This window comes from Necator americanus, chromosome II (assembly GCF_031761385.1).
Source record: "Necator americanus strain Aroian chromosome II, whole genome shotgun sequence".
NCBI classification, from domain to species: domain Eukaryota; kingdom Metazoa; phylum Nematoda; class Chromadorea; order Rhabditida; family Ancylostomatidae; genus Necator; species Necator americanus.
The window spans coordinates 21641741-21669224 of NC_087372.1; the positions used below are offsets into that span (position 1 = coordinate 21641741).

General features: G+C 41.8%; 8 protein-coding genes across 11 annotated transcripts in view; 1 reads left to right on the top strand and 7 right to left on the bottom strand.

The window, feature by feature from the left end:
- Positions 1-343: 343 nt before the first annotated feature.
- Positions 344-2303, top strand: RB195_018927 (uncharacterized protein; the record flags this gene model as incomplete). 2 transcript variants are annotated; one of them, XM_064186568.1, is made up of 3 exons in its annotated part: positions 344-995; positions 1049-1619; positions 1967-2303. In XM_064186568.1, the coding sequence occupies 3 exons, from the start codon at positions 344-346 to the stop codon at positions 2301-2303; spliced, it is 1560 nt and encodes a 519-aa protein (XP_064042448.1). The 2 variants fall into 2 exon arrangements, with proteins under 2 accessions (XP_064042448.1, XP_064042449.1); XM_064186567.1 differs by lacking the exon at positions 1967-2303 and having other exon boundaries at positions 344-1075.
- Positions 2304-3541: 1238 nt separating this feature from the next.
- RB195_018928 (uncharacterized protein) lies at positions 3542-7318 on the bottom strand (the record flags this gene model as incomplete). The annotated part of the gene is made up of 4 exons (XM_013438325.2): positions 3542-3610; positions 6915-6986; positions 7036-7122; positions 7184-7318. The coding sequence occupies 4 exons, from the start codon at positions 7316-7318 to the stop codon at positions 3542-3544; spliced, it is 363 nt and encodes a 120-aa protein (XP_013293779.2).
- Positions 7319-9136: 1818 nt separating this feature from the next.
- The window catches only part of RB195_018929 (uncharacterized protein), a gene marked incomplete at both ends in the record, with an annotated part of 40296 nt that continues 21948 nt past the window's right edge, over positions 9137-27484 (bottom strand). Inside the window, 10 exons of one of the 2 annotated variants that reach the window (XM_064186570.1) lie at positions 9137-9234; positions 9357-9455; positions 9527-9626; positions 11645-11737; positions 11958-12025; positions 13275-13396; positions 14871-14949; positions 16178-16402; positions 18742-19698; positions 21347-21461. In XM_064186570.1, the coding sequence (XP_064042450.1) occupies positions 9137-9234; positions 9357-9455; positions 9527-9626; positions 11645-11737; positions 11958-12025; positions 13275-13396; positions 14871-14949; positions 16178-16402; positions 18742-19698; positions 21347-21461 (1956 nt within the window). Of the gene's footprint in view, positions 9235-9356; positions 9456-9526; positions 9627-11644; positions 11738-11957; positions 12026-13274; positions 13397-14870; positions 14950-15035; positions 15094-16177; positions 16403-18741; positions 19699-21346; positions 21462-27484 lie in introns of those variants that run through there. The other variant, XM_013438324.2, reaches the window with a different exon arrangement.
- On the bottom strand, positions 18437-19696 carry RB195_018930 (uncharacterized protein; the record flags this gene model as incomplete). Its single annotated transcript, XM_064186571.1, has 1 exon — positions 18437-19696. The coding sequence occupies one exon, from the start codon at positions 19694-19696 to the stop codon at positions 18437-18439; it is 1260 nt and encodes a 419-aa protein (XP_064042451.1).
- On the bottom strand, positions 20312-21445 carry RB195_018931 (uncharacterized protein; the record flags this gene model as incomplete). The annotated part of the gene is made up of 1 exon (XM_064186572.1): positions 20312-21445. One exon carries the CDS (start codon positions 21443-21445, stop codon positions 20312-20314), a length of 1134 nt encoding a protein of 377 aa, XP_064042452.1.
- Positions 21766-23574, bottom strand: RB195_018932 (uncharacterized protein; the record flags this gene model as incomplete). Its single annotated transcript, XM_064186573.1, has 1 exon — positions 21766-23574. The coding sequence occupies one exon, from the start codon at positions 23572-23574 to the stop codon at positions 21766-21768; it is 1809 nt and encodes a 602-aa protein (XP_064042453.1).
- Positions 24205-24996, bottom strand: RB195_018933 (uncharacterized protein; the record flags this gene model as incomplete). Of its 2 annotated transcripts, none has more annotated exons than XM_064186574.1 (1): positions 24205-24996. In XM_064186574.1, one exon carries the CDS (start codon positions 24994-24996, stop codon positions 24205-24207), a length of 792 nt encoding a protein of 263 aa, XP_064042454.1. The 2 variants fall into 2 exon arrangements, with proteins under 2 accessions (XP_064042454.1, XP_064042455.1); XM_064186575.1 differs by having other exon boundaries at positions 24205-24648.
- On the bottom strand, positions 25551-27380 carry RB195_018934 (uncharacterized protein; the record flags this gene model as incomplete). The annotated part of the gene is made up of 1 exon (XM_064186576.1): positions 25551-27380. One exon carries the CDS (start codon positions 27378-27380, stop codon positions 25551-25553), a length of 1830 nt encoding a protein of 609 aa, XP_064042456.1.

Consider the following 27484-nt stretch of genomic DNA (forward strand, 5'->3'; position numbering starts at 1 on the left):
AAAGTTCGACTTTCTTTGAATCTTGGCATGGAGATTGCAACTTGTTGAAACAACTAGTCGAATTTAAGCAACAGCCAGGATTGTTAACAAAATTTTTGGGCTTTTTTGGTTTTTGTTTCCGAGTGTAATATCCTAGGGGATGATGACTTGTTCTGGATGAGGCATTTGAGAGGATATATTGCAAATGTTCTTGCTTTCCAGGCTCTGACGAAGGCGACAACGCCGTAATAAATTTTGTTAACAATCTTGGCTGTTGCTTAAATTCGACTATCAACAAGTTGTTCCTTTTTGTAGCGGTTCTGATCACCGTCTCCTTCGTGCGAAAATACGATTTAGCCACACGATGGAAAAGAACATCTGCTATCGGCAGCGAAGGAGAAAAGAAGTCGTCTACGACGATTGCGTACTCGAGGATTCCTTGTCCAACGGTGACTGGCACATCGAGGAGGACCCAAACGTGAACTACGAGATGCTTCTCAGAGGATTACGAGCCTGTGCTGAGCGTGCATTGAAGTCGCGCACGACAAACATGGATCGAATTTCGAAGACCACCAAGGAATTGTTGGAAAGAAGAAGGGCTTTGAGGCTTGATCCGAATGCATCGCACGTTGAGTGGTTAGTAGCAAACACTAGCTGCAGAAAAGCGTTGCAGGAGGATCTTTTGAAATACAGGCAGAAGAAGATTCTGGAAGCAGCACAAAGAAGAACGAGTCTTAAGAAGTGCCGCAGGGATCTCCGCGAGTATAATATTCCGTTAGCAGCCCTGCTGAGCGAAGACGGGACTCGCACTTCTTCTCGTCGTAAAATGGAAATCATTACGGAGAGGTTCTACTCGAACCTTTTCCGTTCATCAGCTCCTGTGTCAAGCTCGATCATCCCTACTGGTGAAGCTCCACCACGGATTCTCCCTTCGGAAGTACGAGTCGTTATCAAGAGCATGAAACCTGGCACAGTCCCCGGACACGACTTTATATCAGCAGACTTTCTTCGGGCTGGTGGCCATCCACTTCATGTAATCTTAGCAGCGCACATAACATCCTACCTTCAGGAAGAAAGGATCCGATATGCTTGCTGAGCGTGTTATACAAAGTATTCACCAAGATCATCCTCACGCGCATATCTAGGACGCTGGAAGCCCAGCCTCAAGAACAAGCTGAATTCCGCCAAGGGTTCAGCTGCTTGGACCACATCCAGACCGTGTCGAGGGTCATAGAGGTTTGCCGGGAATACCGCCTGCCCCTTGTTCTAACCTTCGTCGACTATGAGAAAGCCTTAGACAGCGTAGAAACGAATGCAATACTGTCAGCGCTGGTCGATCAAGGTGTGGTCGCGTCGTATGTGAGGACATTAGCCAATTGCTACGATCGTTGCACGACTAGGATACAGCTTTTCCACCGCCCTCTCACCATACCCATTGGAAAGGGGGTACGACAAAGCGATACTATATCGCCGAAACTGTTCGTGGCTGCATTGCAATGGATAATGAAATTACTTCCTTGGGAAGAAAGGGGCATACGTGTTGATGGAAGATTTCTCTCGAACCTTCGTTTCGACATCGTTCTCTTTTCGAGCAGTACCAACGAAGCAGAAACGATGCTCAACGAATTGAACGAAGCAGGGTAGAGAACAGGACTGCGAATAAACAGAGAGAAGACACAGTTCATGAACAACGCCTGCTGCGAGGAAGGAGGAGTACAACTTGAAGGCTCCCAAATCGTGGAAACTTCGTCATACGTATACCTCACGCGTTCTATGAACATGGAAAACGACTTGAAGGAAGAACTGAATAGAAGAATGAGAGCAGCATGGGCAGCATTCGCAGTCGTTAGGGAAGCTCGGACCAACTGACGGACCAAGATCTTCGTGCCCATCTGTTTGACTCAACAGTTCTTCCAGCGCTCTGTTACGCAGCGCGGACGTGCGCAGACACCGCTGCCACGTCTAGGAAGCTACATACTACCTACAGAACCCTTGAGAGATGTCTTCTGAAGTTTAACCGGCGCACACAACACCTTGCCGGTCTTCGCAGCTCCGACTTAAGAGGAATGTCCCGTCTTCGCGACCCAGCGGAATATCTACCGAAAACAAAACATAAATGGGCCGGTCAAATCATGAGAAGAATCGACGATAGATGGACTAAAAAAACGCTAGAGTGGATCCCAAGAGATGCTAAACGCCCTCGAGGGAGACCCCCAACGAGATGGGGTGACGTGTGCGCTACACGGATGGACCAGCTGAGAGCTCAGCTGGATACGGCTCAAGGACCACGTCAACATCACTCACGAAACTTGAGAACATCTTAGATGACAATGGCGAGGGAACGAAACGAGTGGAAAAGATGCTGGGACCCGCACGTCCAGTGAAGACGGGCCATCTAAGTAAGTACATATGTATACCAGCATGAACGTCCAGCTAAAGCCGGACTTCAGGCTTTTTTGGGTGTTCGCTTCGCTCGCCTTCACCGATAAATAAGAAATAATAGTAGCAACATTTTTTTGTGAAAATAGAGTTGTTTTCTTTCTATCAACGCAGTTCTATATTTGCAGGACAATCAAACTTAATTTTACATCTATTTTTCTCTCAAACCTCCACAATTTGGAAACATTATTCGAAGTATGAGTTTTCTTTTTTCTCAGCTATAAGCAAAGAATGATGTGCTAACATCAAGACGTGAATATCACTATCGTGGTGATAAAAATAACGTTCTACGTCAGATCGCTTATACTGTTGGCTACTATGTGTTGTATTCGCATGTGATCAGGCGTTCCCACGCCTGTTTCCTCTTTTTGAAGAAAGGATGTTAGCAGCATCAGGAGACATGCTGGGAAATAGATATGCGAAGAGAGCATAGAAACCCATTCTACCGCCTTGGAGCTCTCGCACACCAATCCGACGCAGTGGAACCCGACTGTCCCCATACATACTCCCTCTACATGTACACACACGGACAAAGCGCGTTTTTATATAGCATGTTTGTTTCAATTCTTGAGTTTACAAATATATTAGCGGCCTTTCGCGCTTGTAGTGGATTTTCTACAGGTCCTGATGTGTGAAGGCCATATGTGCTTCCAAAGACTGCTAAAAACCGAATAATAGAAAAATTCATTTGAGGAAGTTAGACAAATCTGACAGCGTTTTGACGTCTTAACATGGAGATTCAGAGCATGCCGTTGAATTCGTGTCAAGAAATCCATCGGAAATTCGTGCAAAAATACAATAAATCAAAAATGTTGCGAATTATTATTCATTTGTCGCTCCCCTGTTTTTATTTCCTCACTTTCCTTAATTTCTTCTTTTAAATCTGTCAAGCCGTAATATTCCGAGACTTCCAGGTCTATTTACCAGATCCTTTGTCAACATTTTTGCACTATCGCTTTTTTATTTGGTACGAATTTCCGATGGACTTCCTACCATCTTTCGGACCACTCCTACTCATTTCTTTCACTATCTTTTCTCAAGTTAATTGTATTTCCCTCAATAAATAAATGTAATTTTGACATAAAAATTCGCTTGAAGTTCTAATTGTGGCGATTTCAGGTGACTACTCCACTGCTGTACCAATCACATAACCGTAGTCCGTACCTGCCGATCCTGACTGTGAGCAGGAAACCTAAAAAAGTGAATTTCAGGGTGTTGTCGACGTAACATAAGATTGATATAAAAGTGCGAAAAAGATTAATGAAGAATCCTGCTTTTAAGCATGTTATGAAAATAATTACACCATCGTAACCTACTGTTGCAACGCCGTTCGTTTCACTGATTGTGACGATGTGATTTACGCCCAGATATGAAATCACAGCAAATTATTTACAATATGCTTTTCGGAAAATTGGGAAGAGAAGGTGGTGCTAACATTGGCATCTAACAGTGACAATCAGTAGCTTGATGAATATTTCGAGTGGATGAACTAGAAGTACGAATAATTTCGACTGAATACATCAAAATTCAAAAGCTGTAAATGCATTGAACTTCTAGGCAACTAGCCTAAGTGTTAAAATGTACAATTATGAGGCGTTCTAAGATGTATACAATCATATACATATGCATACATATGTACACATATGCATCGCATCACAAGCATACGTTTATCTCGTTTCATATTATCGTCTGATTAATGGACAGATTCTCTCTCCTGGTTTATGTATTTAGCCGCGTTATGTTGCATTAATCAATGAATTAAATTTATACATGTTGACATCTGGTAGTTTTTCTAGTTATATAATTTTTGAACGGTTACTTTGGCAATCACTATCAATATGGTTTTGATTTTTCTTAAAACTGCCCGAATTTTAACAGTTGCAGATATAATGAAAGTACTTTCGAACCTAACCTGACTGCCTTCTTGAAATGAATACTTCATTTGTAAAGGATTAAATAAGTGCTGCTGTTATTAACCGCATTATAGGAAAACTGTTCATAAATAATATTAAAGCAGTATGTACTATGTATATTCAATGGCTATATTATAAAAGAATGGTCATTTGTGTTCTGCAAAGTCTTCTTCATAGGCCTTTTAATATGAATATGGTCTCGTATGAGTATTGCATAGTTTCCATTTTTTTTTTATTTTCGAATTGCGATTGATAAATATTTATTTTATCTCCTAATGTTTACTAACAAATCACTTTGTTTCGTATTTTGAAATCACTCACAACTGTGTGAGTTAAAGTGCGTATTTTTTCGTTGATGTTTCCTTTATTTATTCTGCTCATCTTCTAAAAATTTTTACAATGTTTAAAAATTACACTCGAAATTTAGAAAAAGAGATTCTTTTATCTCTCATTAACGTATTCTTTCCAACTATTAGAAGAACGTCCATCACTACTTTGCTCATTTTTTCTTCAGTAAATAAAAGTAAAGTCCTTAATGCTTTCCAGGCTTTATGTTGACTTTGTCTATTTGTATAATCGCATACTAGTATTCAACTTTATCCTACTATTCATGTTTAGTCATATGTTCACTTTTAAAAATGGTGCTACTGCGAAATCTGCGCAAATTATTCTTCCCAATATTTGACTGTAATAGTTGAGGTTAAAGGTGGCGTATCACGACTTTGACGTGGTGAGCAACCCACAGCGACAAAGTAGAGTTTGGGCTGCACATGTGGTTCCACTCATATTTCCCTAATCGTCGTTAAAACGACGTGAAAGACGGCAGTTGCAATGCGCCACTCTTTTGCACGCGCCGCAACTGAGTGCGAGCGGTCGAGTATTAATGAGGTCCCCTCACCAGCCTATTCACATAAAACCAATCGGTTGCTGAGGGGACCAGAAACCCTGTACTGGGGATGCGCCGGGGATGCGCCAGCATTCCTCGAGGAAGTCATGTGTCAGTTGTTCATGGAGACGCAGACAAACCTCTTAGGTGCTCTTCTAGCCATGGAGACGCAAAAAACTACACAGTTATAAGGAAATATGTAAAGAAGTTAAAAATAAATCTCATTTTGTGTGGTGTTCTACTAAGTGAAGCGGAGGAAGTTTATCTAGATATCACCTCCAAAAAGTCTAGAGATCTTGTCAAATGAACTCTTTTTCCAAGAATCCCTCATTTAACCACGCAACCTGACTGGAGTTGGAGAAAGTTCCACAGCGAGCATAAGCTCTACAACATGTCAGGACCTCGCTGTGAAGCGTACTGACACAGCACTTTTTCCAAGGACCTGTAAGACGATATATGCTCTTATTTTGTGAGAGCATGTATCGTATTCGTGAGCATTACTGATCGACTTTGATTTGAATTACACGGTGATAATGCTGAATCATTATCCACCCATAATGGACTGATTCACTTGAAGCATGAAATCTTTTCTTTTTCATACCAGTGATTAACTACTTGTGATAGAGTCTCTAGGCTTTAACTCAAAACCTGGTTGAGCAGTGAGAGAACGATCCGATTCCACTCTGCGGACAATTCGACAAACGTTTGGCGATTTCATTTCACTCACTGTAGTTATAGCATGTCAGATGATTCTTAAGTCACTTCCTTTACCATAAATGCATTAAATGGTATAATTTCTGTAAGCGCGTCAGTCTTAGCTCAAGTTATAAATGGCATGACTACGTATATTGTCTATACTCTCAGCATGCCCGGAGATTTGCTTGTTGTTCGTTCATTTGAAAACACTTCACATTCCGGAAAAATCCAGCCTATGATGTGACAAATGTGACAATTTGTGGGGTTGCTCGACGATTAAGTCAATAGTGATTGAATTTTTCGCAAAGGAAATTCAAACAAATAAAATTTGCTTACTTGGTCGTACATTTGAACCAACTTAGCGATATTTGTATGAACTTAATTGACAGTTTTGACAAGTGCGCACTCAATCTAGGCCCCCAATAACGTGTCAAAGACCAATGAACTAGTAATGTGCGCTGAAGAAACCCGCAATAATCATACAGTTGGTGTCGAACTCATTGCGCCGGCGTGACTCGTAACGTACTCGTTCGAGACGGACACTGACCCATCTCCTTTGGTCAACTGGACACTTGATCGATAGGACGATGACATCAGTAAGATGCTTGGCGCACTTTTTTTCCTGTTCTTCCATAGTTTCTTGCCCATCCTCGTGTAATATTGCATGAGTAGAACGAACGAAGCTCCGCAAAAACCTTTTTTTTTCGACAGCTCTATCGTTAATTTTGCTGCTAAGAAAGTTCGAAGAAATTAGTTAGTAGGGACCACGTTTCTGTCAATTTTTTTTCGAAACAAATGTGCATGAGTAGTAGTGATTGTAACAACAAAAAAGTAGAGAGATCCAACCTTACAGATTATTGCGGTATCATTACAAACCAAAATGCGCCTCCGCTCCATCCATCGAGGATGCCACGTTAACATAACGGGTTCGACGCTGTTTGTAATGCTATTGACCTTCTAGTGCGATATCACTGCAATGTTTGTAACACCTCAACGCTTACCGAATTGATAGGAGCATTTGTGGTGGTGTTCGTTGCTGTCGTTGTCCACCATATTCCGTTTTTACAGAAGACCTAAAAAGAACGTCTAATTTCTGCATGTTGAACCATAAGTGATACTCACTCGAACAGTTAGTGTTGTTCCAGATTTTTGTACTGTGCGCACGACGTTTCCAGTTGAATTGAAGAACTCTATTTGCATCGTGGTTGGCTTAAAGAACATAGTTTGTTATGCTTAAAAGACCTATCTTTCGCTTCGGCACCTAACTGACGTTTGTTTCGGGAGCAGCATCACAAAACACGAAGCCATCTGAGGGACAATTGGAGCTGACTCTGCGTAAAATCGAACATTGCTGGAAAGTGGTGGTGGATGGTGCTCGACGAGGCAAAGCAGTTTGTGAGAGCATAGGGCAGCACGCTGGAACTGAGAATTGAAAATGTGACGCAGATTGCGTGCTGTTTTCAGAATAAATTGCATGTCAAATTGTTTACCCACAAATCTACTGGTCTCTGTAATTTGGATTTTTTTGTACAATAAATTCTACTTTATAGGTGCTTGTAAAGCAGTGGATAAACTACGATCTGTGAAGATAATTAAGATGCAACGAATAAATGTAGTCACTATCAGATTTTCACAAGATCACTAGCCTAGAAAAGAGGTTCCATTTCTCGACTGCACTATTATCTAACGTGAGATCCAAGTCAATATTGATTCCATATGTAGAGATATCTGCTGGAATTCTCAGATTATTATCTGAGCTTTCTTTCGCATCATAAGGAAAAGTTTAGTTTGGAAATAATTGCCGAAATAAAACAACTATCCATGATGAAATGAATTTATCTATTCCTTAATGAAATTGTGCTATCTAATTCTGGAATACTTCTGAAGATGAAGGGTTGCAGACACTAAGCTGAAACGCTCTTGTTAAAATATGATAGTATATTGCAATATCTTAATTTCAAGAGTGGAGCACCGACTTACAATACGAGTGTAAAGAAACTTACTAATGAGTTAATGAAAAACATGTAGCCTTTCCGGACATGAACCCAAAGTTGGATATTTGGGGAGAAAAAAGTGAGCAGGTGATCTAGCAGGAACTAGTATTTGCCAATCTATAAGATCACATCCCACCTACTGTAGTTGTCGTTCGTGTTGGGATACAGTTGCTAGTTCTTTGAATTATAGTGAGTATAGAAAATGCTGCTAATAACAGTGCCATCAATATCACAGTCCTGAAATTTGAAAACAGGGGTACTGTAAAAGCCCACTACATTAGCTAGGACACCAAATGGAGCAAAGCGAAAGTAGCGAGTAGGCTGAAAGCGAAGCCGCCTCCCTCTGAAGAATCCTGCGCTGATTGAGACAATGACCCGGAGTTTCAGTGGAAAACAAAAATGCGTTGACAGCTGCATCGGTAGAGGTGATACATTGTCGTTTTGCTTTCGTCCGAAGCATCCTTTTCTAGAGCGAAGAACGTTTACTGATTAACTCTCTTGAAACGAAACGGGCATGAAAAGGATTATTATTTTCCGTCAATTCCTACCTTCGAGGAGCAGATTGAATTTGGAAACGACGATTTCATGTAGGAAAAACAATACATGAAGTGCGTGAATTTTGGACCGCTCTGTCAGAGGTAAGCTCATAAGAGCCTAAATTGACGTAACAGCACTGTGTTTTTCAGGCACTTTTTTCACGCTGATTTGAGAAGAGTACCCAAATGACATGCCACTTTCCCGCCCATGCCTAGGTCACAATTTCAGAATCTGCTTTATGCTATCTCTTGAAGGAGTTAACAGTGAAAGTCACATGATAATATTATATACGAATTCTGGAGCAGAATTCATTCTTCATAGAACACCCTTCTACTTTTCATTTTAAATATATTTTATCGATGTATTGCCAGAGTAAATGACATTATTTCACTTCGGATGTCACAAATTCTCAGAAATTTTCAAAAGCATACACAGGTTGTTAGGTTCGGAAAAACAACTGACAGAAAAGTAACAGTTCGGTTGCTCGCAACTGAAACGTGATGTCGAGCTTAGTTGTCAGTGTTTCACGTAGCTTTGATAAGTACATTTGAGTGTTCATTAAGAATCAGAGGTTCCAAGAGGTCTGCATCTTAACAAATAATTTGGACGAATCATTCCAAACTAACTATACATACAATTCACTGGACTTTGAGGTATTATGAGTATAAAGACAGCAGCAGGAAAAATAACAGCTATCGTCCTATTCCGAGACCCGAAGAGATACCGATTGGTCCGACTCCAGGAACTCCCACGCCTACGCCTGACGAGATCCCAAAAATGCCGCCCTGGCCTGAAACGATGTACTGTACACTCTTCCACATAAGTTCCTTTTCTCAAACAAGATGTTATGCTCTTGCAAGTGCAGGGTAACAAATTTACCATATGATGATTAATAGACCAAAGAAGACCAACCTCCCAATCCTCCTATTCCGGGGGCTCCTATGCCAAGACCAGAGCTCACACCAATGGGGCCGACTCCGAGACCACTGCCAATACCAACACCTCCACCTCCTAGCACAAAACATTAAGGAACGAAGAAAATGTTCCATGTACTGAGCGTCTTAGTTTTGTTATATACATACCTATTGGAGGACGAGCACCTGTATTTGGCAAGGTAGCAGGTGCTTGTAAAGATTCCGCCTTTTCAACATGACCTCTCATGCGAGCTCGAGCAGCAGCAATCTGAAATCGGATTTGAAGACCCCTTTTTGCAAGTCCTTTTCATGAGAGGATTTACTACTACAGTAATGGTGAATAGTAGGGGTTAGTGGATATATAAAGAAAGAAGTCACTAAATACTCTTCTGTCCTACGATGTGTTGCGGAGCAGAAAGCGCAGCAATACTGCTATTAATGACCTCAAACAACATGATAAGAGAACTCTCGTTAGGAAGCGCCTCTTGCAGAGAGAAATTCTGAACCAATTCAGGTTTCTCAAGATATTGAAAGCGCAGACCAAGATTGCCATTTGTAAGTAATATCAATGGTGTGATCTCACAGTGCACTCAGTGGCATATTTCGGATTTGGAGCTCTCTACTCACTTTCGGAAATAAAAATGACCCCAAGTGGTGATTAAAATTAAAAAGCAATTAAAAAAAAACTGCAGCTTTACAAGGAAAGGATAAAGTCACTGGAGGACCAATACGCTTAGGATGCTGCAAATCGTGAAGGTCTAAAGGCATCACCCCACGAATCTGAGGTGGCCCGGAAGATGCGGTGCGGCACAGAGCTGACGCGCTCCAATCGAACTCCTTGTAGAAAATAGTGCGCCGAAACGCTCGAAGCCGTATCTTCCGGGCCGTTTTTTACGGCAATTAGGAAGAAATGGACGGAATCATCTTCCTCCCCATAATCTACAACCCCGTATACGAATACTCCACCGTACCATTGCAGATTCGTGGGGTGACGCCTTTAACCTAAAGCGACCTACAGCAGCATTTCTGGTAGCGACGACCCTCCTTTCCTACATCTTCACGAAAAAAAAACTGGCCCGAAGGATCAAATCTTCAGCATTACAGAAGAGGATGTCTGCAATGATCCTAGCAATTCAATCTTAGCTTCGTTCTCTCTGGACGTGACTTGACTTGTGTTTTTGTTGAACCCTATCAAGATACACCTGAGGACAATGTGATAATGAAGGCTGGGTAAATAAGAACGTTTACAGAAGCAAAAGAAGTAATAACTCAGGTCATGCATTTTGTATTCATTAAAAAAAGGATAACATAATTCGTGTCAATCCGCTTGGGATGCGTCGTGCCGTTTTCACTGCAAATCGGAATCGTTGAGGTTTTGGAATGCGTTTTGGTCTATATAATGACTTGCGGTGGCCAACTGATGATCAAGTCAGTGTTTTTATCCTCCAGACAAGTTTGATACCAATTTATCGCCCCCGGATGACTAAAAGGCTTGGTTTGCACTAGGGCGTTTACGAACTATAGACTGTGTGGCTACAGAGGATCTCTAACTGACTGCACTACTCTCGCCCCACTATACAAACAAGAAATGAAAAAAAAATGGAGCATTTCCGAGAAGGAAGTGAAAGAGATACATAAACATGAAGAGAGAAAGTAACAAATATGAATGGAGATTTTTCGTGTAATCACTGGATGGTGGAGTGTGCATATTCGTGGAGAACTTCCAGTGCGCGAGAAATACTAAAAAGGAAATATTTGTTGTTTCATCGGGGTGTGCCATTTACCAAGATGAGAATAGATTGAGGGCGCAAAGAACCAAAGAAGGTCCTCCTCTTCTTTTTAAGAAAAGGCAGTGGTGCAGTCAACTTACCCAGTTACTTTTTTCGTGAATATGAGTTAGTTCTACCATGCAACTTCCACATGGGGATGAACAGATCTAATCTTGTGTATAGTATTTCGAGTACTCCACTCGGATTGATTGTTTGAGTGACTCTCAAAAATTTGATGGATTTCGTAAAGATTAATGCGGAATTATCAGATTGTTCGAGCAAACGAATGGTTATGATCAGCCGCTTGTTGTTGACAGTGAAGTTGGGGACGACCTCAGCTACCCCTAATTTTCACCATCTTTATTAATTTGACGAAATTCACCGTTTATATGATGCTTAAGACCGTGAAGCCAAAATTCTCAGTGGAAGCTGCCTTTCATATCGTTTACAGGTACTACGAATAAATAAACATCGGTTAAGTAAATGTTATATGGTACTGCGATAAACTACGTTTCACCTCTGCACTGTCAATTTCCGGAAGCTCCTCTGTGCCGCTTTCGGATGTCTTGGTCTTTGAGTTCGAATTCACGAACTTCTTTTCCCACAAATCCTAAATCAATTGTGTGGTAGGCCAGCACTTGGGAACATTTGCTAACAAGTACACATTTAAGGAGTTAGACCTAAGATGCTGTTTACGGTAAAACGAAAGATGCGCACAGAACTCGACTTCTAACCATACACACTTTTAGTTTCTATAAACAGATTGAATTCCTTTCAGAAGTTTGAGAATGTACTCGGCCATCTACACTCAGTTGGCTGATTCCGCTTACCTCGTTCTCCCACGAATGCGTCGAACTTCTGGGAGCAGACGTTGAGGACTCTTGTAAAGGGAGCTCTTCTATAACAAAATTTCTCATTTATTACAAATGCTCTATATGAATAGCGCTTAATAATTGTTACATTGTGCAAATATATTTGTGGTCATGCCTCAGCTCCCTTTGGTACTGAAATTGATGTTAGAGAAGGTTACACTATCGGAACATTTACATTAGGGGACAAAATGGAACGGCAGCCGTCTAGCAGGGCTGCTGTCCGCCACATTCCTCTTTCATAAAAGTTATCTTTCCATGAGTAAAAATCAAAATCTTCGAGTATATTTAAATGGGAGCTAGCCTAACTCGTGTGGAGATTGGTCACCTACTCACCAACCGGGGGTGGTGCCAACTTTGCATATCGGATTCTTTTGCAGTGGTTCTAATTATCGTCTCTTCCGGACGAAAATATGACTCCGCTACAAGATGAAAAAGAACATCTGTTATCGACAAGATTGAGGAAAGAAATCGTATACGATAATTGCACATGCAAGTGCTTTTTGTCCCGGGGCGATTGGCACATCGAGAAGGGAGCAAATATAGACTAAACCCTGCTCCTAGATTTCGAGCTTCGAAAGCAGAAATGGTTATGGGGTCCCAATAGAAGACAGTGGAAACTGCCTAACAGTGGAAATCAACTTCTTCCTGTTTTCTCAAGCACTCAATGGGACTACTTTGATATCGTAATATTATGAGACATCAATCAGGTCGCATTGTTTATCTTGTCTTAAAGGCAGTCTTTCATAATTTTGATGCGGTGTAGAACCCAAATCAAATGCGTAGAGCTCGGGTAGTAGATTGCGGAACGCGGAGCGGAGACAAAGACGCCATTTTTCACGGCGATTTTACGTTTGGAAGTGACCAGTGCACATGTCCGCCGTTAGCAGACATTCACACTGGTTCCAGTACAATTTTATTGCAGCACTGCGTATTATGTGAGGACAACCACATTAAGGCAATACCCATCCCTGAGCAACTTCTCTTTTGCTAAGATTTTAAGTTTGAATTAGTTACCAATGAAAATGATTGAGGTATCTAGCAGTCAAAGAAGAAATAATCTACGAGAGAAAACTGGTGAGCAAAGTCAGGACTCGAAGAAATTATGTGGATTTTCTTCGGAATTGTTCAGAAGTGTTTTTAGCATAATTCTCTACCAACGGCAGATGACCGAACTAGGAATTAAGACTTTCATTAAAAACGAAATCATCAATGAGAAAAAGTGAGCCTCAGCTAGAGCACAGATAAAGAAGCACAACAATCCTAGTGCCATCTTACCCGAATCCGGCTCCGAAACTTGGAACTTCTTTTTGTGATGTCTTCTTTTGTGGTGATGGCGTCGGGACCAAGTTTTGTAGTCTGGGAAACTCCTGTAGCCAGCGTGAGCATTATCATAAGCACTGAAAGTGTGACGTTGGAACATTACGGCAGGTTAAGAAGGACTGCTACTGAATTATTAGGCTGAGTCATAAACAACTTCCACCCTTGTACATAGTGCTTATTCTTATTGGTTACGCAGAGAATGTGTTATTCAAACAAAGGTTTTTTTTTGTTATCAATACGCATACGTGTTAATATCAAATTTGGTTAGTCTTTAGACAGCAGTCCAGTGCTGTGGACGTTACGTTTAATTTTTTTGTTCACTTTGAAAATAGAGAATCAAAGAATACATTTGCACTATGTGATACTTTGGAAATTTAAGCAAAGTAGCACTGCTGCGGTCATTGCTAAAAGAAAACAGTGTATATGATGATGAAGTGATAACCGATCGAAGAGTTAGAAATCCGTTTGTCGAATCCCGTTTTGAAGATGTGACCTACAAAGACGAACCGAGGGGGGATCGCCCTTCAAATTTCGACGACACTTTGAAGTCAATATTGGAACAAAATCAAACAACGAGAGTTAGCAGAGGAACTCACTACGTCACAATCACAAATGATCATCGCAGTAGGCGTATGAAAACGAAGCGGAAGTTATTTATGACTCAACCTAACACCATAGTTCGTAATTTCTTGTTCTCTAAAGTGAGAAAACTATATCTATATCACTATACTACATCAGCAGGAACTGATTTACAACTTGCTAACTGTTAAACTTGAATATTTCGTAACTTAATGTTCACTGTGTTATTTAAGTCCAAAGATTTGGCGCAATTACTTTACAAAGATACTGTCGGGTCAAAACGACCTGAAGCTCGAGCTGCAGCAACTCCGCTCGAAGCGACATAGTTGAACTAGCAGTTGGGATCGAAGTGGAGACCGTCGCTAGCTTCACTCGAACTGCTGCGAAGGGTGGAACTAACGAGGACCTCGCAAGGTTTTCAACCGCTAGTCCCATTGCTCCCGTTCTAACGCGGCCACTGGGGCAGTTCTACTGAAAACCAGCTCGTTTTGATCGGACTATACAAGAAGCACTGTGCAGCAGGACCACTTCCTATACTACTTCACATCGAATCCTGTTCAAATAATTCAGGTAATGATGGAAATATCTGTGAATGTCAAATCGTGCTTCATTTCAAAAATTCAGGCATCGATGGTTTTGGAATATCACCGTTCGAGGACATCACCTCGTAAGAGCTGAGGTTCATTTCATCAAAGCGTCAAACGAAGGTACTTCCGCACAATCAAAAGTGATCTTATCAATATGCAGTGGCATGGTACACCTTATAGCTACATGGCTCGGACTGAGAATATATACAAACCATCAGCAGTTTCTGAATTGATGAGCGCTTTGCAAGATCATTAAGGAAAACTACTCTAAATCCATAGAATCAAATTCAGTTGTGGTTTCACAGTATTTTAGCGAGTTTTACATTTCTTAAGGATTGTCGGACAAAAAGGACGCATATCTCGACAATGCATGAATAAAACTTACGAACAAAATGTTGGACATTGGCAGCTGACGTAGATTGATTGCTGTGAACATGCGTAACCGCCGAGAGATCCGTAAAACTCTGGAGTATTGCAACTCTTGAACAAATGCAACGGAAATCGGTAGTGTTATTTTTAAATGGAAAATGTTTAAGTATTTTCAACTTACGTCCGAGTATAATCCTAGTTTGTAGAAAAATCAAAACGACGGCCAGTGAGAAGCTCATTGAGAAGTGTTGGAATGTCTCGATTGACCTCCAAATGAACTGCAGGGGTGTTGTGGCGTCGATTACAACAATTGAAAGCGAAAACATTTCCTTTCTTTCTTTATTTTCGTAGGTACAAAGACTTGTTCCACATGTTCGCTGTGATCTTGGCGTAGTAACTTCTCGATGAAGCCACTGTGAAAACCGATTTGACGTGAAACGTCAGAACAATACGACCGATTTGCTTCCAGAAAATAGGAATTTTCTGGAAGCAAATCGATCGTATTGTTAGACATTGTTTTCTAAGTTCCTGCGTTTAATGAGAGCAAACAAAGGCTGCGTTCATTTTAAGAAGAAGCGAATGCAACATAAGAGACCTCGACTGCAATTAAAACACCTGTGTCATTGTTTCTCTAGCAGTACCGTGACGAAGAACTATTGCAACGACGTGACTGTAAGCGCGAGAACGGTGTTCATTCGTTTGATCTCAGCCGCAAGCAGAAATACATGCCGTTTTAAGAAAACCATAATATACAATGTTTTACAGGTTGGTGCTTGAGTATGCGTAAAATGAATCTTTTAAGCTTCTACGAGGAGCTCGCGCAGAGACTCGTATAACTAAACAAAACGTATTACATATGCAAAAAAATCAAACTTCTGGACGGCGTTTGTGATATGTGCCTGGAACCACGGACACTGCCTTATTACATCATCTGTTGCTGGCAGGACCAAGCTCTAGAAATCAGAGGAAAGACGAAAATGAATGAAAATGATAAAAAAAGTGGTGTGAGCATCCGTCTAATAGAGTCATCGCAAACTACCCGGAGTAGAAATCAGAGGTACATTGATACATTATACTTTGGCGAGATGAAGTGGAAGCATCCACTCACAGTGTTAAAGATTTCTATGGAATATGAGTCAACTTTCAAACACAGCTTATAAAAGAGAAAAGTGGTTTAAGGAGACGTCCTCTTTTGTCTTAGTTAAAATTGAATTGGGCAAAAGTTATATGTTTTCGAAACTCTCATTCCTGTAAGGACGTTAGACAATTCTTTCATGCTCTAAACATCTGTACAGAGCATAGTGTGGATTCGGCGACAAATACTTTGATACTTAGATGGCCCGTCTTCACTAGACGTGCGGGCATCTCTTCCACTCGTTTCCCTAGCCATTGTCATCCAAGGTGTTCTCAAGTTTCGTGAGTGACGTTGACGAGGTCCTTGAGCCGTATCCAGCTGAGCTCTCAGCTGGTCCTTCAGTGTAGCGAACACGTCACCCCATCTCGTTGGCGGTCTTCCTCGAGGGCGTTTAGCATCTCTTGGAATCCACTCTAGCGTTCTTTTAGTCGTTTAGCATCTCTTGGAATCCACTCTAGCGTTCTTTTAGTCGTTTAGCATCTCTTGGAATCCACTCTCGCGTTCTTTTAGTCATTTAGCATCTCTTGGAATCCACTCTAGCGTTCCTTTAGTCCATCTATCGTCGATTATTCTCATAATGTGATCTACATGTAGTTCGGCTGCTGTACTTATCTTAATAGGATTCTCGTCTTTGCTCCTATTCTATAATAAAGAAAACAAATAAAGAGAATTGTTTCCGATATATATTCCGAAGACGAGACACTATTCTTAAGTCGGAGCAGCGAAGACGGACTAGGTGTTGTGTGCGCGATTAAACTTCAGAAGACATCTCTCAAGAGCTCTGCGGGTAGTAAGTAATTTCCTAGACGCGAGCTTCGAAGGTATCATCGAGCGCAAGATTCGATATTCGATTCGCAGCACCACCGATGTCATCCACGCCACACGGCTCCAGATTAACAAGCATCGTGAAAGGTAAAAACTAGTGCATCCTTCTTTCATCGATTTGCAGCATTCGATGGTGTTCCGCATGAAACTATCTGGAATGCTCTGTGAAAACATGCCTTTCCACAGCAGTTAGTCAGACCGATCAAAATTGTCAAAGCTGACTCATAAGATCGAGTGCAGGCGGCTGTGGGAACGTCGGCAAAACTCCTCATCTTCCTCGATCTGCATCAGGGCTCTCTCTACGCTGCTCTTTATAGTCATCATTCATATCATACCGTTCGACCTGCAGTAGTCTACGGCACCTAGTGATACCCTGCAACTAAAGTAGAACGTTGTCTCGAAGTAATGAGAATGAAAGTGCAGCAATGGACAATTAAAAGCACTCTCCGAGATCACATCCGTAAGGATAGAAGGCAGAGACTGGGCGTGATTGCCACAGCTGCGAAATGCGCACCTAGCTAAGATACACACAAAGAAAACGAAACAATTGAGAAAAATGGGAAGCTGTGTTGCGCTGTTGCTATGTAGTACTTCAGGAGTACGGACAATGGGGCAATGCTTTCAGCGATGACAACTACTGCAGCTCATCTCCTGCGTTCCTGAAGCGATGCGATGATAGATAGATCTGCTGTCAGGACATGTACTTAAGACACGAAGAACGTTTCTGAGTACATGAGAAAGCATTCTTAAAGAACAGGTTTCAGATTTGAGGTGAAGATTTCTTTTATGATGTTGGGGATCATTTTTGTGGGGCTGTTCAATTTAACAATAAGCTCTCGACCATTCTCTATTACTGGTCTGGTGTTCCTTGCTCTCAAATAGTATGTTTAGGTGAGGTAGGAGAGTAACAACACTAATGTGAAAAATGTGGATCAAATGACTAATAAAGTCAGAAAGGGGAGGTTGCGTGCAGAAGGTGTTATCTACCACTACTCTGAACACTAGTGGAGCAATTAGAGTAAAATGGCAGGGGCTTACCCCTGCACCCCTGCACTGCAACTGGCAACCGAAACCGAACTTGTGCCACGCGGCTTGTAATCTCAAACTTGGGTAATTAAACCTTTATTTAAAACTTTAGGAATCAACAATGGGAGCAACATCCAAAATCACAAACATTCGCAGTAAATGACATATTTTTATCAATCGCACAAGTATGAATTTCATTCGCAACTAAAAATGATAATAGTGAAAAATAAAACGATCGCAAAATTTCATGGCAAAATAACATTATAAGGTGAAACATAATAAATGAAATTATAGCGATAAGAATAAATATTAAATGATTGTTCACAAAATGAATACAATAAGAAAACGATCGCAAAAGAAAAAAGAAATAAAATCTTCGCAGCGTCGTAATTCGCATTTGCGCATTTGTCGTTCTCTTTTACACTGTGCTGGGCGAGGTTCCCAAAACATCTGCGTTGATATTTCTCTGATATGCTTTATCTCCTCAGTAATGGCAGGATGTTTTGGGAACGTGGGCAAAACATTTGAATCGCGCTCTTCCGCGATACACCCCACAGGGTTCTTCTTGTATCTTCGCCACCTTTCGTACGATTCCTCTAACTTTTCTCACTATCCCTTTTGCGGAGCTGACGGAGCCTTCTGAAAATGTTGTCAATCGCCAACTCGCACTGCAGCTTCTCCACTCCCGTCTGCACTGAGGTTTCCAGTAGTTCGCATGTGGCCGAGTGATGCCCTCTTTCTTTGCAATGGAAACAGGGTAACCGGTACTTCACGCACTGAAAGCCACCTACGCAGTGCAGCTCTAAACAATTAAAACATCTGCCACCTTTTCTCAGGAAGCTTCTTTCCGCGCCGGTTCGCATCTTACTGCAGGAGTCAGAGTAGTGCAATCCTTGCTCACCGCAGAAAACACATCTCATCTTTCTTTCTTCAGTGCGGTAAACTCCTGCCTCATACTCTCGCTGCCTACAGGTTCGCTTCCTCGCAAGTTCTCGAAGGCGCTTCTGGACATTGGTGAGTTCTGTTTCCAGCGATTTGATCTCTGCTCGAATTGCGGCTTCCTTCGGGTCGTCTCTCGCCTTTTCGTATTCCATCTCCACCGCTTCCATATACTCGGCATTACTCGCAATTTTCGCCTGTTCTGAACTTTCCCCACGATCCTTCTCGTTGGTTGCCATCTGGCAACTTTCCACCGTCTGCGAAAAGTTGTCCCCTAGTGTCGAACTGGAAGTTGTCGGCTGCGCTTCATCGTGGACTTGGTTTGCTCCGACCCGCTCCATTTGTTCCTTTATGTCCGTTACGGTGGCGCTGATGAACTGCACCGTTTCCAGAATACGAACATTGAGGCTTTCCTTCTGGCCACGCTCCATATTGAGACAGCTGGAACGGATTCCGCGAATCGCAGTGAAAAATTCGTTCATCCCTTGCAGCTGATCGTTCACAATAATCTCAATCTCTTTCTGGCTCGTCAGCAGTTCTTTTTCTTGTCCATCTCGCCTTACGTAACTTTGGGGCTCCTGCATTTTCGCTCTCCATGCTAGTGCTGACATCGCTTTTAGGATAGGAACTACCGAGAACAACAAACGTAAGTGCTGGCGCAAAGACTGGAACTTAAGCTTGCAGATTTCTGCCTTGCGCTCCAGTATTTGCGCCTCGCGTTTCAATTCGCCATATCGCAAATTACTATTATAGAAATACTCGATATCACTACGGAGTCCATCAAGCGATTCTATCGTTCTCATGATATTGCGACAGTTGTCGACCATGTCATCGTAAAGCGTATCCGGTGTGGGCAGCGGTGGAATTGCGGTCCTGAGGCGTTTTAGCTCTCTCTTGACACGTCGCAGCTCATCCATTTCTAAAAAATGGGACATTAAATTTTGTAACAGCTTCAGAGGTATTTTTCGCGGGTAGTTCGCTCTCGTGAATTCCTTGCAAGCTCGCAGAGTCGTTTGCAAAATGAGAAGATCAACAGACGTAGCAGTCGCATTGGGAGAGAAATAAAAATGCAAATCGCAGCTCGCATTCCTGCGCGAAGGAGGATTGCTACCAACGTTGGCAAATAAAAGTATGTGATCGCCACTGCGACTATCAAAACTATAATTAAGATGAGTAAACTTTTTCGCTAAGAGAGTAATATGTCGCTTATATGAAAAAAAAATCTGGCAACTCTGGCCATTGGAAAGAAAAAACAGAGCTCTCGCTGATACTATCGCTACTCTGAAGTTTTGTAGGTGCAACGAATTTTAGAAGGCCAGAGATTACAAAATAGGACGTGTTTTCGCAGTGTAACGAACAATTGAGATGATTTCGAGCGTAATTTCGCATAAGTCGTAATTGTGTTCGAGCACCATCTGGTGTACATGGCACTACGAATGTGTCACGATCGCATGTGATTTCTCCAAGAGTCGGTTGAGGAGATGAGCATGAGATAATCGCTTCTGCTCCTCTATTGCAGCGGTAACAACCTTTCAAAACTGTATTCTCAACTGAGCACTTGCTTTATTTACTTGCTGTGGCGTCCTATTGACTTTTCCTTGGAAGGTGATCACAAACTCTGTGGAAGCAGTATCTCGTATCCGAGCCACAATTTGGGAGTCGTTATTTTTGAAGAACGATGTACTTCCTAGTTGTCGTGGAAGTTTTTGAGAGAGGGCCTTGAAAATTTTGCTCACTTGTGGGTAAGTACAATCGCATCGCACTTTAGATTCGGCAGGACCACACCTGCAGTCATCGCTGAAATCGCACTTTAGGTGTTTTGCATCGCTACGTGATTTGCAGGAAAGAAGTGGATTTGTGTCAAGTTGCCATACGGCATATTCCTTATCGTTGATGATAAATTTCTGATTCAAAGTGGGATGAGGAGGAACTGCTAAAGAGGTCATTGTTAGCGTGAAATTGTGCATGAATATTGGCACATTGGGGATAACCGCTAAAACATAACGGTGTGTTTTCCCATTGGTTTCTATAGTAACTTCTAGTTTTACTTCCTGCTTCCATCGGATGCATCGAGATATCTCAAAAATGTCTCCGCTTAGGGGAACGGCATAGACCCGATAAAAAAGACATCCGGAGCTCGGGTATAGGCAATCACAGCCTAACCCCCCACAGGATTCTAGGCACCCCGTCCGTCCTGGATAACTATTAGCCTTTTGTAGTTCTGGAACAAGATCAGTGGGATTGATAGCCGCACATTTTTCGCAGTTACATGAGCCCATATGAGGACAACGTTTACTATCAAGGACATGAATCTGAATGTCGCGCGTGTAACTGAGAGTTTCGTGAGTGCAATATAATGCTAGTCCCTTCCAGCGAATTTTCAAATGGGAGACAAGAGATTTGTTCGCAGAAAAACGTAGGCAAGCGTCTTGCTTGAATGTGTTTAATTTCAAAATATTGGAGAATGAGACTTCGCATGTTTCGGCGGATGATGAGTAGGAGCTGCAGATGTTCGAATTCAGAGCAAAAATATTCACGTCTTGGCAAGTGTGACCCTTCGCAATTACCTGTACTGATATCGCCACTATCGCAAGAACTTCTGCCAATCGTCTTAATCGCTGCCTTTGAGTGGGCGTCCAACTTGAAAATCGCAACAAATATCGCATGAAACGAAAGAAGGATCTGAAAATATAACAACTTGCTTGCAACATTATTCGTATGGGCTTCCCAATTTTGATTGGTGCGTAAAGCAAAATGTATATCAATGCCGCAACAACGTAAATCAAAAGGATAGAGCCTAGTAGTGCTCCCAGTGGCCCACATTCGGGATGCAGCAAGAGTGAAAGGCAAAAAATGCATTGGATGTTTTCGCAGAAATCTATTGGTTGACAGGTCATTTCCATGGAAGATAATGTTCATTCGTTTCCCATTTGAGAAGAACGCTGTGTTCATGTAAAGTTCGTTCTGGAGAGAACCGAACTAACTCTCACAAAGATGGTTTGGTGTAGAGCTTGCATTCATCTTCTATGCAAATTTCAAAATCTGCTGCGTTAGTATTTTTTACCAGTATGCCGTTTTTATGACACTCCATACTAAGTGATTCGAGGATTGGGTGAGATAGTGATGGGAAACAAAGCATAAGCAAAGTCAATATCAGAAGAGAAAATTTGGGTGAGAATAAGAACCCAGGAGATGTCGCAGACGCTGTATTGGCTAACGAATTCTCGCTATAGTTTATGTTTTTTCGTGGGCAAAAATCATAGCGGGTATCTTGGTTCGCATTCTCTTCGCAAACTTCGAAATTTTTGCCCTCTTCGTAGGTACCATTATATGTGTCACCCAATTCAAGTGGAATGACGAGATTTACTGGTCGCCTGATCTTCCTTCTAGTAGAAGTGATTAATTCAACTTCCCTTATGACCCCATCTGAGCTTTGTTTTGTGTCAGTGATACGTGCCATTTTCCAGTCATTACGAGGTAGAACTGGGTCGCTTATTAGAACCACCGCGCCTTTTCTCAGCACTGTAGTACTTGTGCGATGCTGAGATAATCGCGTTCGATGGTGTTCCCTAAGGCTATTCAGATAGTGATCTCGCCAAATATTCCAGAAGCGTTCCTTAATTTTGATGGAAGATTGTAGCGCTTTCACCGTTTGCCTTCGTGTTTCTAAGCTTGCAAGCTCGGCGGAGGGATGGTATTCCGGATCAACATTGTCGCTGTCGATGTTTTTAAAGGGGCAGGTAACCTCTATGTTCTTTTGGATGAAGTCTATCGGCCTTATGGAGGTGAATACGTCACAGTCAGATTCCTGATAGGTTAGCGGCCTTGTATTGAGTGTGGCTTCGATCTCCGTTATGATGGTTGCGAGGTTATATAAAGACAGCTTCGCTCTTCCAATACATTTGTACAAGGCGCGTTTTATAGACTTTATGAGCCGTTCATAAAGACCCCCTTGCCACGGCGCGTATGGAGTTATGTTCTTCCACTCGATGGTATTGTTACTTAGAACGTCGTTTAGTGAGCTATCTTTAATCACACTACCCAAGATTTCGGCGCTTTGAGAAAATGTAGGCGCATTGTCGCAGATAATTAGGCTAGGAATGCCTCGACGCGCAAAAAATCGCCTAAGCGCATTCAAGAAATCTTCTGCACTCATACTTCGCAAAACTTCTAGATGAATCATTCGTGTAACGGCGCAAGTAAAGATACAGCCATAAGCTTTTCTGAAGGAGTCTCCTTCTCTTGTTTGTGGAAGGTCAAAAAAGTCAAGGCCGATGTTTTCGAATGGGCGTGTTTTTTGTATTCTTTGAGCCGGCACGTCTGACATTTCAGGGTAGGTATATGGAAACCCATTAAAACGCCTGCATCTTATACAGCACATAACAACTGTTCTAACCTGCTGGCGTAACTTGGGGATCCAAAATGTCTCCCGCACTGTGGACATGATGTGTGCGACTCCGCGATGGTATTTTCCGTGAGCATGGTTGATAATTTTTGAGGCAAGTTCGCTTTTTAGGCCAATAAAAATGGGAAATTTCGCACTGTCGCTTAATGATGACTTGCCGAGCCGTCCTCTGGCACGCCAAATTCCATCGTTGTCTTGGAATAATTTCAGAGTCTTGCTCATAGATTTAATATAGTCGCCGGAGAGCACTGATAATTGATGGTTTCGTATCAGTGCTTGTTTTGCAGATTGCATCTCTGGTCCTGTTAAAGGGCCATAATCCGTTGTTTGACGCAGTTCAGGGACGCGCTTTGCTACGGCTTCGATCCTCATTGAAGGTAGGCCATTCATGCATCGACTAATGAAACGCAGAACCCATGCAATTATCCGCTGTGATTTAATGAGCGTTGCGTATCGGGATAATGGAAATTGATTATCTTTTTCAACCTCCATGTGTAATGTGGAGAAAGCGAAAGATTCTTCAGTTTCCTGAACGGGTTCAAGGGGGTCAAGTATGCGGAATAACGGTGATTCCCAGGAAGAGGTAGGTTGTCGAAGAAAACTGGGCCCTGTCCACCAATCATGATTATCTATTTCACCTTTTGAGAGACCTCTAGTTCCTGCATCTGCGGGGTTGTTTTTGGTGTGAACGTATCCAAAGAAAACATTGATACTGACTTCGTTTATCGATCGGATGATTTTTTGGATTTCTTTTATCCTATTGCGGATTAGAACCCCTACATCGTCCTTGACTGGAGATTTATCAATCCAACTGAGAACAATTTGAGAATCAGAAAAAATGAATATGTTCTTGAGCGATTTCATGGAATTTCACAGAGCTTCGCAGAGTGAACGAGCCAGCCGCACTGCCATAGTCAGTGCGTTCATTTCTAGTTTGGGTATTGTCATTTTCGAGTTAATCGAAGGCAATTTTGATTTAGCCATTAGTAATGAGGATTGTTGGTCAGAGATAATGTAAGCTCATGTAGCCATGGCATGGTCGCTTGCATCAGCAAAGACCGCCATGTCGCTAGGGGCCTGCACTAATATCTCACGTTTCAAAGTCTTTTGAAAGTCATTGGCATTTTGTCTCATCGTTTTCCATTGTTCGCAAAGCTGAGGTGATAATTCTTGATCCCACGTATGGCCTTCTAGCCATAACTTTTGTTGGAAACATTTATGCGGGATAAGCAATGGAACTAACCACCCCAAAGGATCGTATATGGAGGCAATTTGACGAGCAATGGATCTTTTCGTGATGTTTGGTGTATCCATAAACTTGCACTCTATTGATATTGTGTCGTTATTGGCATCGCAAGGGATTCCCAGAACTTTCTGAGTTGCTTTGCTTGCGCAGATTTCGTGTGGGAATTTTTCCTGCACCCTGCTGTCATTTGCAAGAAACTCACGCAAGTTCATGTTCATTTGAAAAAATACCTTACGGGTTGTTAGGGGTTTCTCCAAAATTTCCTCTTCGCTGTCGCCTGTTAATATAAGGTTATCCACATCTAAGTTTTCGCCGATTTCGCATGCTAGTTTTTGGTCCTTAATCTCATGATTTAGGTGGTATCGAATAGTTACCGCTAGTAGAAAAGGAGAAACGTTTAAACCTAATGTAATTCTTGTGAACCGATAAGTCATAATATTGTCTTTTTCAGGTGGGAGAGCCGTATCTTTTATCCAAAAACATCTTGTTACGTCTCTGTCCTGTCCATGCAGCCGGACCTGCAGAAAAGCCTTTTCAACATCAGATATAACTACGTAAGGTTTCATATGAAACCGCAATAGTATTCCATATAGTTCTGGCAGAATAAGGGTACCCTGATGCAACGCATCATTCAGCGAAGGAGAACCCTTAAGGTGGGATGTCGCATCAAAAACAACACGTAACTTTGTTGTTTGCTTTTGTGGTGTCACCACAGGTTGATGGGGTAAATAATGAACCAGACGAGAAGGGTTTTCCCCTGTATTAGGGACCTCTTCAATGATACCTTTTTCGAGTTGCTCCTGGAAAAAAGATGGAGGTCTTCATTTGATTTAAGCATATTCCAAACACTGATAAGGCGGCGATATGCTAACGTCTTGTTTGTAGGCAATGTGTCGCAATTTTTCTTGAAAGGGAGGCGGACATGGTATCCGTCATGGCGCTTCTCTATCGTGTTGTTAAAATACTGCATGATCTCGGCGTTGACCTGCGCTTTTTCTTCACACTTTGTTCCTGCATACTCCTCAATGCCAGAAGATTCGAGTGACCAACACCGGTCCCACTCTTCTACTTCTTCTGCATCGAGGGCACTTATTCTCGCACTATGAAAGTTCCCGCTTTTTCACAGTGAGTACTTTTTTTCGCTGCTTCGTTCTTGTCGTCCGCTCAGCAGATGCCCCAATTTAGAAGGGATCACCATTAAACCTGATGGTAATATATGCTGAGGGTTAGTTGTGGACAATAGAGGCCAGAGTTGATCGCAACCTAGTAATACTTGAGGGTTTACAGACGTATGTTCCTTTTTGGACAACTTAATGTTTTTCTTCTGCAAGTACTCTACGTCTTCTGATGTAAATTGAACTTGTTTAGCCTTTTCCGTAATGACATCGGTTTTACATAAGTGGAAAGTATGACTATCTCCTAAGGCATCCCAAATTTGGAGAGGGGTAACGTCATATTTTTGCCTTTTTGGAGATTTATCTCCGAATGTGTAGACTGATAAATCCACTTTGTTCGTTATTAGCAACTCTAAATCATCCGCCAGTTGCCCCTGAATAAACGACCTATCAACTCCTGTATCCAAAAGAATTCCAATATCTTGAAGGTTTCCTGACTTCTTATTTCGCACTTTCGCAAGTCCTGTCAATAAGAGGCCTTTATTTTGCCTTGAAGTGAGCTCTGTATTTGATACACACAACAATGGTATCTCGCGGTCATCCGTTTCAGGCAAAATTTGGGTATCTGAAGTCACAGCGCAATTTTGCCGCTGTGGAGTTTTACCTTTGTCTTGCTTCCCACGTTTAATGGTGGGTGGGATTCCAACTGGGCCATCTCGTTTTTGTTGTGCGGTAGCGTTGTCCTTGCTTATCCGTTTTGAACAAATAGAAAAGTGATGCTTCTTGTCTTCGCACATGCTACATCCTTTACTGAGGCATTGTTTCAAAAAATGATTAGACTTTGTACAATTGAGAAATCTTCTGTTTCTTATCAGAAAGTCGGTACGCGCTTGAATAGAGCTAATTTTAAGGCACTTTAGCGAATTATGATTGGGTGAATCACAGTAGATGCATGCTGTGAAGCGAGTGGGAGTATTTTCGAAGCCTTTTTGCCCTATGTTAGGTTTTTCCCTACCTCGAAAAACCTTATTAGCATGTAACATCTCATTTATTTTCTCTTCTGCACTTATTATTCTGTCTCGATCAAATAGAAGCTTACTCATAGACCATTCCTGTTCCGAGTAGTCACTCTCTATTTGATCTTTCAGGACCCTCCTTTGGAGATCCTGACGGAATTTAGATAGGACTCTTTGGACAATATAGGAACCGTTTAGGTATACTCTTTTTTGTTCTAGTTGTGTAGTTGTTGCAAGTAAATTTTCCAACAATTTTCGTTGGTCGCTAATTAATGGGCTTCTTGCAGTAACTCTTTCTAATCGCACTTGAAGCTCATAGATGACTTTTGATCTATCCCCGAATTTTGAATGTAGGGCATCTACCGCGGCATTATAGTTTTCTTCTGTTACCTGGTATCGCTTAATTACCTCTCTTGCGTCGCCCCTCAAAGCGCGCAAAAGATAGTTGAATTTTTGCAAATTTGAAAGTTTTTGGTTATGAACATTCGCACTGAAAAGTGCCCAAAAATTCTCAAATTCGCTAATTTTGCCACTGAATATGGGAATGGGGATTGCTGGCAACTCGACCTTAGCAGAAGAAAGTTCTGTAATAGCAGGTTCTTGAGCAGCCATAGGTTGTTGCAGTCCCACTTTTTTCCGCTCAATTTGGATAGTCAAGGTTTGGGCATTCTCTAATACAGTATGCGTCTTATCAATGTAATCTTGAATTTGAGTTTCTTGATCCCCCGACTGGAATTCTTCCACTTGATCTACCGTCTTAGTAAAATTATCCAGTGCCTCAATTACCAATTTTGATATCGCATTTAATTCATACGACATTTCCGCGAGTAATCTAGGGGATAGTTCGGTATCAAAAACTTCTGAATATTTCGTAATTGACTGATTTAAAATATTGTGATACCTTGTTAAGGGGCCTTTCTGAG